This window comes from Oryx dammah, unplaced genomic scaffold (assembly GCF_014754425.2).
Source record: "Oryx dammah isolate SB20612 unplaced genomic scaffold, SCBI_Odam_1.1 HiC_scaffold_2, whole genome shotgun sequence".
In the NCBI taxonomy this organism is placed as follows: Eukaryota; Metazoa; Chordata; class Mammalia; order Artiodactyla; family Bovidae; genus Oryx; species Oryx dammah.
The window spans coordinates 913,128-927,470 of NW_024070186.1; the positions used below are offsets into that span (position 1 = coordinate 913,128).

The 14,343-nt window shown below is 45.3% G+C and overlaps 1 protein-coding gene across 1 annotated transcript in view; it reads right to left on the reverse strand.

Annotated features, from left to right (window-relative positions):
- KCNH8 (potassium voltage-gated channel subfamily H member 8) overlaps window positions 1–14,343 on the reverse strand; it is a 476,728-nt gene that overhangs the window by 272,155 nt on the left and 190,230 nt on the right. The window contains exon 3 of the mRNA XM_040263440.1: window positions 4,317–4,448. Within this exon, the coding sequence (XP_040119374.1) occupies window positions 4,317–4,448 (132 nt within the window). The remainder of the gene's footprint in view (window positions 1–4,316; window positions 4,449–14,343) is intronic.

Sequence of the window (14,343 nt, forward strand, 5' to 3'; positions counted from 1 at the left end):
CTTGCTCCTTGGAAGGAAAGTTATGACCAACCTAGATAGTATATTCAAAAGCAGAGACATTACTTTGTCAACAAACGTCCGTCTAGTCAAAGCTATGTTTTTTCCAGTGGTCATGTATGGATGTGAGAGTTGGACTGTGAAGAAGGCTGAGTGCTGAAGAATTGATGCTTTTGATCTGTGGTGTTGGAGAAGACTCTTGAGAGTCCCTTGGGCTGCAAGGAGATCCAACCAGTCCATCCTAAAGGAGATCAGTCCTAGGTGTTCACTGGAAGGACTGATGCTGAGGCTGAAACTCCAGTACTTTGGCCACCTGATGGGAAGAACTGACTCATTGTAAAAGACACTGATGCTGGGAAAGATTGAGGGCAGGAGAAGGGGACGACAGAGGATGAGATGGCTGGATGGCGTCACCGACTCGATGCACATGAGTTTGGGTGAACTCTGGGAGTTGGTGATGGACAGGGAGGCCTGGTGTGCTAGAGTTCATGGGGTCACAAAGAGTCAGACACGACTGAGCGACTGAACTGAACTGAAGAGGTAAATAAGATCTCATATTTAAGTAATTCAGAAATGCTAGGAACACATATAGAAGCTATTGGTTGACACTACTTTTAGAATTGAAATGAAGTTTGTGTCAAAAATGGAAGGTATTTTAAAAGATGGTTAAATCACCAGATTTCTACTGAAGTCTCTCTCTCTCTCTTTCTGAGGAAAAGGAATGTTTGTACTGAGCTCTTTCAAACCCGAAATTAACAAGTATATTTTACCCCTTTTATCCATTGCCATCTTTCAAAAGGGGGATTTCTCCCCGATCATACAGCCACCAGGAGCACAGGGCAAAGATGATGACCTCAATTATATAAAACCAGTAGTGGTGATCTTCATGATCTAAACAAGTCAGGTTGATTAAACTGCCCTCTTTGAAGCAAAAAATGAAAGTGAAAGTCACTCAGTTGTGTCTGATTCTTCGCCACCCCATGGTCTATATGGTCGATGGGATCCTCCAGGCCAGAACACTGGAGTGGGGAGCCTTTCCCTTCTCCAGGGGGTCTTCCCAACCCAGGGATCGAACCCAGGATTCTCCACCAGCTGAGCCAGCAGGGACGCCCCAAAAGGCATATATCTATTTCTAAAGGCAGTTTTGTGTGTCTGCACATGTACGTAAGTACACAGAATTCTTACACGTACATTTAATGTTATTCAAGTAATCCTTATGGTGGCATAGTAAGAAAGGCGTTAGGTGTTATCCCTGCTCTAGACACACAGCCCTACAACCCCAGGAGTCCCTGGAGGGCTGGGTCTCTTCCGTACTAGTGGATATTCGGTCCCACAGGGGAGCTCGTGACCACGAAGACGGGAGATTAGGAGGCTGGGCCTCGAACCCGCCCCCTGACCTTCTGGGAGGGCAGCGAAGCTAAGCAACAAGGTGATCGCCAACGGCCAGTGATGTAGTCAACCTTGTTTGTGTGATGACGTTTCCATGAAAACTATTACACAGCAGCAGACCCAGGGGACACATCCGGGTGCGGGGGCAGGGAGAGGGGAGGGTGGCGGCCCCAGGCTCGTCCCGATGCCTGCCCCAGCGACTCTCCCAGCGTCTCTTCCATTCGGCTGTCCCCAAGCTACAGCCTCTGCCATAACAGAAGGGTTTTCCTGAGTTCTGGGAGCAGTTTTAGCAAATTATCAAATCTGACAAGAAAGGGGAGGGCCGTGAATTTCCCAACATTGCAGCCAAGATGGACAGGAGCATGTGGGGCCTGGGGCCCCTGTGCCTGTGATCAGCATCTGTGTGTGGGTGGGGCCCTTATACTTGTGGACCCTGATGTTCATTCCAAGTACCAGACCACCTGACGTGCCTCCTGAGAAACCGGTGTGCAGGTCAGGAAGCAATGGTTAGAACCAGACATGGAACAACAGCCTGGATCGAAAAAAGGAGTGCGTCAAGGCTGTATATTGTCACCCTGCTTATTTAACTTCTATGCAGAGTACATCATGAGAAACGCTGGGCTGGAAGAAGCACAAGCTGGAATCAAGATTGCCGGGAGAAATAGCAATAACCTCAGATATGCAGATGATACTTTCTTAGGGAAGAAATTGAAGAGAAACTAAAGAGCCTCTTGATGAAGGCAACAGAAAAGAGTGAAAAAGCTGGCTTGAAACTCAACATTCAAAAAACTAACATCTTGGCATCCAGTCCCATCACTTCATGGCAAATAGATAGGAACCAATGAAAACAGTGACAGCCTTTATTTTGGGGGCTCCAAAACCACTGCAGATGGTGACTGCAGCCATGAAATTAAAAGGCACTTGCTCCTTGGAAAAAAAGCTCTGACCAACCTAGACAGCATACTAAAAAGCAGAGACATTACTTTGCCAACAAAGGTCCAACAACAAAGGTCATCAAGGCTATACTGTTTCCAGTGGTCATGTATGGATATGAGTTTTGGACTATAAAGAAAGCTGAGCACCAAAGAATTGATGCTTTTGAACTGTGGTGTTGGAGAAGACTCTTGAGAGTCCCTTGGACTGCAAGGAGATCCAACCAGTCCATCCTAAAGGAGATCAGTCCTGGGTCTTCATTGGAAGGACTGATGTTGAAGCTGAAACTCCAATACTTTGGCCACCTCATGGGAAGCACTGACTCATTTGAAAAGACCCTGATGCTGGGAGGGATTGGGGGCAGGAGGAGAAGGGGACGACAGAGGATGAGATGGCTGGATGGCATCACCAACTCGACGGACATGAGTTTGAGTGAACTCTGGGAATTGGTGATGGACAGGGAGGCCTGGCGAGCGTCCATGGGGTCGCAAAGAGTCGGACACGACTGAGCGCCTGGACAGCAAAAACAGTGTCAGAACTGAGTTAAATTTCAGGGCACCCGCGGTGTTCAGACAGCTGCAGAACTGGTGGTTCAGTTCAGCTCAGTTCAGTCGCTCAGTTGTGTCTGACTCTTTGCAACCCCATGAACCGCAGCATGTCAGGCCTCCCTGTCCATCACCAATTCCTGGAGTTCACTCAAACCCATGTCCATTGAGTCAGTGATGCCATCCAGCCATCTCATCCTCTGTCGTCCCCTTCTCCTCCTGCCCTCAATCTTTCCCAGCATCAGGGTCTTTCCCAACGAGTCAGCTCTTCGCATCAGGTGGCCAAAGTATTGGAGTTTCAGCTTCAATATCGGTAAGGGAAAAAAAACCTACGGTTGGTGTTAGAGGTGTTCTAAGTAAATGCACTTCACACTTACCTTCTTCTTCCTATAACAGCAAAGAAAACTTTGAAAACAGAAACAAAAATTGTGTGCACCTGTTGACACACTTTTCTCTCCTTAGGCAGGTATTACACTTGCTCTGATATTCATGTAACTTTACTGATATGAATGTTTTCCTCTCCTATATGTAAAATATCCCACAATATTTAGTTATGCAAATACACAGGAAAACAGTCATGCATTTGCAAACATTCCAAATGATAGATGTTGGGAGGTGGGGACACCAAATAGCTCTCAATCTGTGTTGTCATTCAAAAGACATAATATATATAAAACACACAGATACATTTTTAAAAAGACATAGCTGTTAAAACGTCAAATAGCTGATTCTTACGAAGAACTTTGTAGGAAATGCCTACAATGACAATTGCTTTTTCTCTGGTCATCAAAATATCCAACTCTACTTCTGTTTAAATGAAATAATATGGGCAATTTTTCCAGTGTTAATTTTTGTTTGCTTACATAAATTCAGGGAATTTCCTCATAAACTATAAACAGAAGCTATAGGGTAAGCAAGATAAAGTCTTAGAATCCTTTAAAAATCATTGAAAATCTTGTCTATGTCAACACAAATTATTATTGCAAGATACAGATACATCTGCAATGTTCCACTCTAGCAAAGCACTAAATCAAGTTCTAGGTTTTGTACCTAAAATGAAATCTTGTACTTTTGAGTTCTGAGCTGCTGAACATTAGTTTAAACTGAGAGGTATATTTTTAATTGCCTCATTTAACTTCACTTATTGCTATCAGCTTGTATTTTTCCCTGATAAAACCAGGTGTGTACTCTGATACACAATTTTCCATCCTTATCCTCTTGGAATCAGAATACAAACTTCTGGTTCCTCTCAAGTGAATCTTTGCTACAAACAGGAGAATGCAAATTCACGTGACTCTGTGATTTCGGGAAAAGCGCCAGATACTGACTGCTGAGTTATGAATATTTATCAGTAGCTGTTATTAAAAACACTCTTTTTCCTACTGGAGTTTCTGAGTAAACAATTTCAAAATGTTATTCCATCTGTCAATGTTTTCTGAAAACAGCACAAACCTTCTTTTTTATCTTCTGGAGTAATCTTCACTTTCGTGTCGGTTATATCTTTGAATGAGGCCAGAAAAAGGACCACATCTCCTTTCTCATTCTTTATGGGAACAATATCCAACAGGCACCAAAATGGAGACCCTGCAACCGTAAAAGAGAAACAGATCAGCCACCGCCTCCTGCTTCGGTACGAAAATCACGTCATTCATGGGATAGTTCATAAAGCCCTTACTGTTTGCTGCTAGCCCACGACTCTCCCTGCAAATCTCAAAAATGTCAGTGCTCAGATTCCATACATGTCTAGCCCATACAGATATCTCTTCATTTCCATATGAAGGGCTTTCTCTGAAAATAAAGCGGTACTTTCAAGAAAACTGCTGGTCTGCTCAGGCCTTTCTGCTTACGATATTCAAGCTGTATTTCTTCTTTGAACATATTGATGTTGAAGCATTCACACTGATAAAACTTTGCCCCTTCCCACCTCCAGCACACACTGGTTCCTAAATGAAGGTCTTTGTTTGGTATGAGCTTCCTAGAAGTTTATTTAGTCAGTTTAAAAATCAATGCTTGTTCACCAGAATAGCTAAAAGAAAAAACGATGGAAAATACATTTGGGGGAGGATATTTTGTCGCTTGAACTCTCCTACATTGCTGAGGGGTTGCAAATTAGCACATATATTTTAAAAAATGTTTGGCAGTATCAAGATACATTTTCATAACACAACATTATTCAGCAATGTGAATGAGTGATAATAATTGGCAGTAGACTAACATATTGTTGAGTAAAAACAGCCCGACATGGAAGAGTAGAATCCATTTAAACTAAGTACAAAAACAAGCAAAACTAATCTGTGCTGTTACAGGTCAAGTTAGCAGTTACCTTTGGGAGACTGGGAGGGAACAGAGGTCAGGAAGTTCTGGGATGCTGGTCCATCTTTCGTGACCTGTATGATGATTACATAGGAGTACTCGGGTTTTGAAACTCATCAGACTCTACATGCATGTATTTTTCAGTATATATGTTTTATTTCAAGAAAATATTCTTAAAAGTGATACTTAATACCCCAAAAAAGAACAAAGTAATGCCATTTGCCGCAACGTGGATGGACCCAGAGATGCTTATCTCATACTGAGTGAGGTAAGCCAGACAGAGACAAGTATCTCTGATATTGCTTATATGTGGGATCTGGAAAAAAAAAAAAGGTACAAGTGAACTTCTTATTTATGGTTCCCAACGAGGGTAGGGAGCAGGAGGGATAAGTTGGGAGGCTGGGACGGACATATACACACTGCTGCTGCTGCTGACAAGTCGCTTCAGTCGTATCAGACCTGTGCGACCCCATAGACGGCAGCCCACCAGGCTCCTCTGTCCCTGGGCTTCTCCAGGCAAGAACACTGGAGTCGACTGCCATGCCCTCCTCCAGGGGACCTTCCCCACCCAGGGATCAAACCTGAGTCCCTTACAACTCCTGCGTGGGCAGGCGGGTTCTTTAGCACGAGAGCCAGCTGGGAAGCCCCTTCATTAACATGGGTCGGTCTACATACAAATTGTGTAATGAGGTGACATCAACTAGGCGACTGTCTGCGTTCCCACTGTGTATACGATAAGTGAATAAGTGAATCAGGAACAGTGTAAATGACACATACGCCTATTTTCTCCTTCTTTCCTTCCTTCCCTCCATGCTCCCTTCCCCCTTTCTGCCTTCAGCTGCTGTCCTATTTAACCACACCAGTTTGCTTATAAATATGGCTTTGGGTATCTTCATGTTAGAAAGCAAAGCATAAGTCATGTGCTCGTTCTTTCAGAAAAAGAGAACCAGTGCCGAAACCTACCAATCAGGTTCAAAGCAACACCCTTGTCGCTTAGTTTGCTCACTGGTCTTTCCCTTCCCTGCTGTCTTCAGTGTCTCCACCCTGACGCTCTGACAAAATCTTCAACCTTGCATGCCTGTAATAACTCAGAGCAGTCCCCCAGGCTCTGCTTCTTCCTTTCTTACCCACAGGTACAACGATGGTCACGTAGTGTCTTTCACTCATCGGCCACCTGGACTTGGTACCATAAAACCCCTCGGCCTCCAATCCAAAGATGGGAAGGGTTCTTAAAAGCAGGGTTAGAGGGCAGACATCGTGTCAGTGTGAACTCCCTCTGTATATAGCAATAGTAATTACCATGTGGGTTGGTGAGCACTAAAGCAGATGAGGCTCTGCCAAGATTTAAGTTAATAACACCTTTAATTTCCACAGATAAATACAATTCATGGGGAGAAAGCAAGGTTTATACCTTACATGGTAAACTGTATTTTCGGAATTGCATAAATAATCACATAGGGTTGAAACCTGGTGGAAGGACCCACGTCTCCATTTTTGGTACTTGGAACAAGGGAGTGTGAGAATCTGACTTGGTGATATTTATAATCGAAAGAAGGTATATACTTTCCACATACCCCCAAAAGATTATATTTGGCAATAGGTGTAGACTAATGGTAAGGTTTCTAGTATGAGTTCATGGTTCAATAACTTAATACGAGGAGGCGGAAATGTAAAGAAGGTTGAGCTGAGAGTTGCTCCCTTCTCTCTAGCAGGGCGTTGCTGTGACAGAGCGCACCTTGCGTCTCCAGTGAGATAGAGCGGCAGCGAGTGGAACAGGGCACTTTGCTCTTGTCATTTACGTCTGGCTCTTTTGCAACCCCGTGGACTGTAGCCCTGCAGGCTCCTCTGTCCATGGGATTCTCCAGGCAAGGATACTGGAGTGGGTTGCCGCTTCCTTCTCCAGGGGATCTTCCCCCCAGAGGTGGAACCCGGGTCTCCTGCGTTGGCAGACGAGGTCTTTACTGCTGGGCCACCTGGGAAGCCCGGGGACCCTCTGCACGAGCCTTATATCAAGCAGGGTTTTGACTGGGTTTTTAATGATAAACAGGTGTGATCGTTAGTCTTCGACACTGGGGCTACGATAACGTGACCCCCTGTGTGAACAGGGTCAGTATTGGGCGGCGCAGCATTTTGAGGTGCTCCTCGTGTTTCACAGCAACCCTGACGGGCGTCGCTGTCTATCGCAACGGTCTCAGTGCTGCAAACTCAGCGGTGTGATAAAGGATTGACAATACTTAGAAACCCAGCCAGGGAATGTAATCCCAGGGAGGGTGTTGCCAAAGCGGGGCAGGTGGGTCAACAAGGCACGGCTACCGGAGGCCGAATGGCAGGACCGTAGGGTCTGCAGCAGAGAGTGGAGCGAGGCATGAGTCTCTTTAGCACGGCAGTTTCTGCCTCGTCCTTGCCCTAACCATCTCTAGCCCACTCTTCAAATGCCTTCTCTCTACCCTTAGTTTTTCTCCCCAGGCTGCTTAAAAAATCTGTGAAAAACACGGTGCTGATTAAAAACACCCAATGGCTTTTCACTGCTTGCTTGCTTAAAAAAAAATCAGCCTAGCATCCCAGACACTTTATCAACACGGAGGATCTATTTTCATGGAATAAACAGGAACGGGATGGTGGGGTGAAGAGGTGATCTAAGAGAAGGGTCAGCTTCCAGAGGAGGAAGAAGTCCCAGGAAGACAAGCCCCACAGCAGCGTCTCCAGGGCTTCCAGGCGCCCATGCTCCTCTAAGTGACGGAAGCAAGGATTCTTCGGTGGATTAGCAGGTAAAGCCTCCACCTTTAACCTGCAGGAAGCCTTCCTTCAACTTCCCTGCAGGAAACACCTCTTCCAAGGACCATCCGTCTATGCTGCAGCCCGTGTGTGTTTCAGATCTGTGCTCCGTTCCCAGTGAATCTGCCTTGAGTGGACAGCTCTCCTCCAAATGCCTCAGGATCCTAAAGCACAGAACTTAAGAACACTGGGGCCCGGATTCCTCGTGCAGCAGTGGAAGGCAGAGCAGGGTTGGTGGGACAAGAACCGAGTCAGCTGGAGCTCTCGCTGAGCTGGGCAGGGTCTAAGGACACCTTTTATTTCAACATTTAATGAAAAATGAAGATCTCAGGAAACAACGTGTTTTAAATGTTTAAAGCCTGTTTCTTTGGTCGTCCCTGGTGGCTCAGCTGGTAAAGAATCCAACTGCAATGCAGGAGACCTGGGTTTGATCCCTGGGTTGGGAAGATCCCCTGGAGGAGGGCATGGCCACCCACTCCAGTATTCTTGCCTGGAGAATCCCATGGACAGAGGAGCCTGGCGGGCTACAGTCGACGGGGTTGCAAGAGCCAGACACAACTGAGTGACTAAGCACAGCACAGCACTTGCTTCTTTAGAGAAAAACAAAAAAGAAACTAGGTGGACACACAAGCAGGGCACGCAGCGGTGGAGTGTGGGGTCATAGTTTCTTCCTTTTCTTTTCTTTTCAGATCCTTGTTTTCAGCTTTGCTAGAATAAGCATAAAGGAATATATAGTGGAATTCTGGCAGCTCTAGAGATCTGCAGTAGGAAATGAGGAGTTCAGGACTGGGTTACTAAAGCCGTGGTCACCCTGCGTGTGTTATCCATGATTCACTTCTAACAGAGACCCATTTCAGACTTTGAGAAAAGTTCTGAGTTAGGGTAACTTAAAAAAAGAAAGAGGGAAAGAAAAGTTTAAAAAAAAAGAAGGAAAGAGGGGTAGATACAAATCAACTGATCTTGGCTGCATAGAATGTGCCAAGTTTTTCTTTCTTTTTTCTTCATCTTTCCATTTTGTTCCAAGTACTGTCTCTCCTTAAATACAAGTACCTCTTTCCTCTCCCAGGAGTATGTATCAGCATCCTCAAAAATCTCTAACAATTAAACACAAGAGGAGCCTGGGAACTTGAGATCTGAAAAATATCTCCACGATGTACTTTAGTCAATATTGCCAACAACCTTGCTCAACAAATCATTTAATGGAGATTTGACCAGTAGAGCTATTTATTACTTGCCTTAAGAAAACCTAACTGCTTCTGATAGACAGAGGTAATTCTTACCTACCACTGAAAGAATTTTTCACGTACGGGTAGCCACAAATTCATCTGGGATAGTTTTAGAGGAGGAGCCAGGATAGCTGATTACAGTCCAATGAGAAACGGAGCTAAGGGATTCCTGAAAATGTGATGTTCAGGGACAGCTCTCATTCATTAACTTCTATTATGGGCTTCCTCTGTAGTTTGTTCGCTAAAGAATCTGTCTGCAATGCAGGAGACCTGGGTTCAATTCCTGGGTAGGGAAGATCCCCTGGAGAAGGAAATGGCAACCCACTCCAGGATTCTTGCCTGGAGAACCCCACGGACAGGGGAGCCTGGTGGGCTACACTCCACGAGGTCGCGAGAGCCGGACACGACTTGGTGAATAAGCCACCACCGTGTGCCAGACACTGAGCCACAAGCTCTCTATGCATTCTGGGTAAACCTCATCCATCACCCTGACCGACATTTTCACAGACTGATCCATAGTTTACAACCGGGGAAACTGCTATGTGTGGCATTTTCTTCAGGGTCCCACAGCTAAGTGGTGTCAAACAGCAGGCTTTAAACCCAGGCCTGAGTTTGATTTCTAATGTGGCTTTACTCTAGTCTTCTGGGAGTGATTGCAATCTATGAACAATGCTTTAAAAGTTGAGTTTAATCTTTCTTTCTACCTGTGCTCTAGAACATATTCTTTTTAAAATGTCATATTAGAAGAGACAAAAGTGAAATAAAACCTTTGGATAATCAACAAATTTCCCTCTCTACCCAAAAATAACAGGAGAAACTCTATTCACAGTAAAATTCAGCTACTTTAGTTCTAGATTGGAATAGATCCATCACTTAGGCACATATGGCCCTAACTTTTAAATTTTCTTCAATAACCGAATAGACAACGAGATCTGAAAACCACCTCTGGTACTGTTTTCAGTCCCCTCATTGAGACAATGAGGGTGCAGTTATGAAAACTTTGTTATTCCAGGCTTTAGGCGCAGACACCTAAGTTGTTAACGTATACGGCATCATTTCCTGACCTCATTCACAAAACCTTTGCTTGACCCCCCCTCCCCAGGGTGTTTCTGCCTCTTCCCTAGAAATGGTGACCGTTGTGCCTCTCTAGTTGCAGGCAGGACACATACAACGTGCCCTACCTTCTTCTCTTCTCTGCAGACGACAAACAGAACTGAGCCCACCCAACACTGGGCCTGGGCGTTTCTCCAGGGGGGCCCTCGGGGAAAGAAGGCCACCCACGCCTGACCACTGTCAGCGAGCAGACAGACATCTCATCCGACGGTCTTGGCCCCACAATTGCTCCTCAGAAGCCACTTCTTTCTGAGAACAAGGTGCTGAGACAAACTCACTCCCTTGATACTTGCCTTTAAGGAAAGCAATTTAAGATTTCTTTAGACTTGCAGTTGTTCAGTATAAAAGAACTTGGATTAAATGAGAATTGGAGGATCAAGCTAACCCTCTCTATTTGCACAAGGCTTTAGAGGGATAAATCTATGGTCTTTGCAGGGGGAGGGGAATAATTGTTGGTACCAATAGGCATAACACCAACCTACATGCAGCGTGGTTAAGGGGGTCTGGGACTCTGGAACTACTTAGTTTAGGACCCAAAAGAAAATCTTTGGAGATTGCATTGCAAGCAATTGGACATAAAGTTATTCATTCATTCAGCATATTTTTGCTGAGTGCCTGTGATGGCCAGGAACTATTTTGAGTGTTGGGAAACACATCAATAAACCAAACAGAAGAGATATCTGTCCTGTGTCCTGAGAGAACTTATACTCTACTTCCGAGAGAAAAACAACAAACTACAAACAACCGTATGGTTTATTAGGGGGTTTTAAATGCTACATCAAAAAGAAAAAGTAGAACCGGGTAAAGGGATAGAGAATGTAGGAAAAGGTGGAACAAGGCTCTGGCGTGAGGTTCTCAAGTGCTGCTCAATGAATCTTCTGAATATTAATAAATAAACGGTGGGTTCTCGCTGGTCCTCCTTGAAGCACATGATGAGAAGACCACAGTGCAGGTCTCAGGTCAAGCAAAAGCGAGAGAGAAGGGAGAAAACCTGGGTGAGAGTGTCTTAGATCTCAGTGCAGTTCCAAGGAAAGTTCTCCAAGGCCATCAGAGTCATCTAGCCAAGCCAGCCATCAGAGCATCATCACCTCTCCTTGGAACCGACCTGTCTCAGCAGCCCTGCCTCGCTCAGTCACTGGCTGGTAGCAGCCCTGGCAAAGTCTGGTCTGTGCCAACACAGCGATGCGCTTCAGAGGACATGGGATGCCCTTTCTCGTGGTTGCTACTGTTAGCACGGCAGACATCTCACATGTTCAGCAGAACAGCGTCCCTGCCCAGCCACCGCACCGCCGTCTTCCATGGGAGATGGAGACTCCTCTCCATGTGCTGCCTTGGTAAACTGCCCCACCCAGCGTGTGGGGCAGCCTTCACTGGAAGGATGGGCCATCCTTCCTGCTGGACAGTCATTCTTTCTCCTCCGGTAACTGCAATCTTGAACAGTGGGACCCAAGATCAACAATGAAGGAAGCAGATTTATTTCACAGTGAAGACCAGGAAAATCTTGTCCATTATTCCAGCTTCCAAGACCTCATGGAACACCACTGCTTCTTTTTTCAAACACTGGCTGCTCATTCCTTTGTTTGCTTCCATGTGTTGCAACATATGCTTTCAATAAATTAATATTTTTGCCTCCAATAACCAGAATCAATTTATATTTGCATACTGGATGTATATCTTCTTCTCATGGTTAAGAGCTCTGAAGAGGTCAATACCTATAAAAGTATTTTGTGCTTTTTGTCTAGTAAGTAAGGAGTTTACCTGAATATATAATGCTTTGATTCTTTACTCATTAAAAAAAAAAAAAGTCAGGCACAACTATGGCTCTGTGTGAGTTAGTCGCTTAGTCGTGTCTGACTCTTTGCGACCCTGTGGAATGTAGCCCGCCAGGCTCCTCCGTCCATGAAATTCTTCAGGCAAGAATGTTGGACATTCCCTTCTCTAGGGGATCTTTCCGACCCAGGGATTGAACTCAGGTCTCTAGCTTTGCAGGCAAATTCTTTATTGTCTGAGCTACCAAGGAAACCAATCGTGTTAATTAACAGTTCAGTGTTAATATTTGTTAGGGGGGTTCAGGGTGGGTATTTGTTATAAAAATCTCTGTATTTTGTGTATATATGAAACATTTCATGATTTTTTTCATTAAGGAAACAGGAGAATTATTCAGCACTTCCTTGAACATCAAATCTAGAATTAAGCTGGAACAAAATCTTTTCAGATTGCTGGATTTAGAAAAGATCTTTAGAGGTGATGCAAGGAACACTTTATTGTAAAGATGAAGATCCTGAGTTCAGGGTGGGTGAGTAAACTGCAAAACGGCTAATGTTATTGTTGAAAGAGGTGGAATTAGACTTCAAGTCGCATGATTCTCTGTTTCCTGGGCTTTGTGCTAAAAAACGGCATTTCTCCAAACATTAAAAAAAGAAAAATAGGAATAGTTCTCATATGAGAAAATAATGTGGCTTTTATGATTTTTAAAAAGGAAACACTGTACTTATCTATGTTATTGATTAAAACAAGGCCAGGACACATAACACATTCCACATTAATCAAGTCGTTTTTAAGCAATCAGGCGCAGAGTTAGAACCTGTGTTTAAAAGCCCGGGCAAGTAAGGCAAAATGGATGGAAAGTAAGTCCTACGGGAGAAAGCTAAAAGTTTGAGATGAGAATTTGGAAACAAGGAAACGGGAACTGAAAAGAGCTCGTTAAGGACTCTCGACCATTTTCCGGAGCATAAGCGTATGACGGCGGTTCTAGGGGCCAGCTGAACGCTCTCCGAGCATCTCTTCCACTGTGTGAACTCGGCGGCGCCAACTGCGCAGCCCCAGCTCGGCGGGCCCGGGCCGGGAACAGCCAGGCGCTCCCTCAGCGGCCCGCGTCTCTGCCGCACGCGCCGACGTCTCACCGGGACCCACCGCGCCCAGCCGAGCTGCGCGCACCCGCAGGCCCGCCCCGACACAGACAGACAGACAGCATCTCGAAGTCTGCGCGTCACATTTTCCTACCCGCTTCCAGACGGTCATAGGCTCTTCCCTCGACGACAAGAAAAGTACAGAGGCGCACGTGTAGAGGCGGGACTTGGCCCAGCGCGGGCGGAGGCGGGGCCCAAACGGGCAGGTGGCAGTGGCGTGCATACACGACCGCGTGCGAAAGCGCAGCTAGTGGGGGGCCGCCGTGTGACACGCGGGCTCAGCCGGGGCTCCGTGACGGCCTGGGGGTGCGGCGGGCTGGGGGGAAGGCCCAAGAGAGACGGGGGCATGGCTGATCCACGCCGCTGCACAGCGGAAACTACCACCATGCCGGAAGGCAGTTATCCTCCAACTAAAACAAACATCAAAGAGACAAGACAGACCCAAGCTGATTGCATTGTACAGTACCAGCTATTTCCCAGAGCTTCTGCATGTTAAGGGTTGGGGCAATGAAGATATTTGTTTCTATTAATGTATTTTGTGGCTTTTGCATACATATATATAATATGTATATATTATATATATATATACATAAATGTAGATGTATCATCTCTTAAAAAATGCACTTATGAAATTTTTCAAAAAGTACATTTTGAGTCTGTATCTGTAATTAAAACAGGACAGTGTGGAATTCTAAACCATAAGAGTTTCAGTTTGGTAGTCAACCTAACAGTTACGGCACATTCATCTTCAGAGGTTGGCAAACCAAATGGGAAATATTTTGACTTTGCCATTCTCTGTCTCAGCTACTCAAGCCTGCAGCTGTAGTGCTCAAGCAGTAATAAATAGCACATAAAAGGTGCACGTGACTGCTTTCCTTTGTAAAACAGGCATCCCAGCAGATATGGCCTGCAGTTGCTACTTGACCAGCTCCCTATGTGGAAGCCTACAGATTCCTGTACACTAGTGGCTAGCTCTTGAGCCTTTGGAAGTCTCACCTGCCACAGTATTTAAGAAGCACGATTTGTTAGTGCAAGAATCAGGTAGTGTCTTTGTTCAGGCAGAACTGAGATTATGAATGTCATAGTGGCGCGTGCTAAAAGATTATCCAGACAACCCTCCTCCAGAATAGAGGGTAACTATAT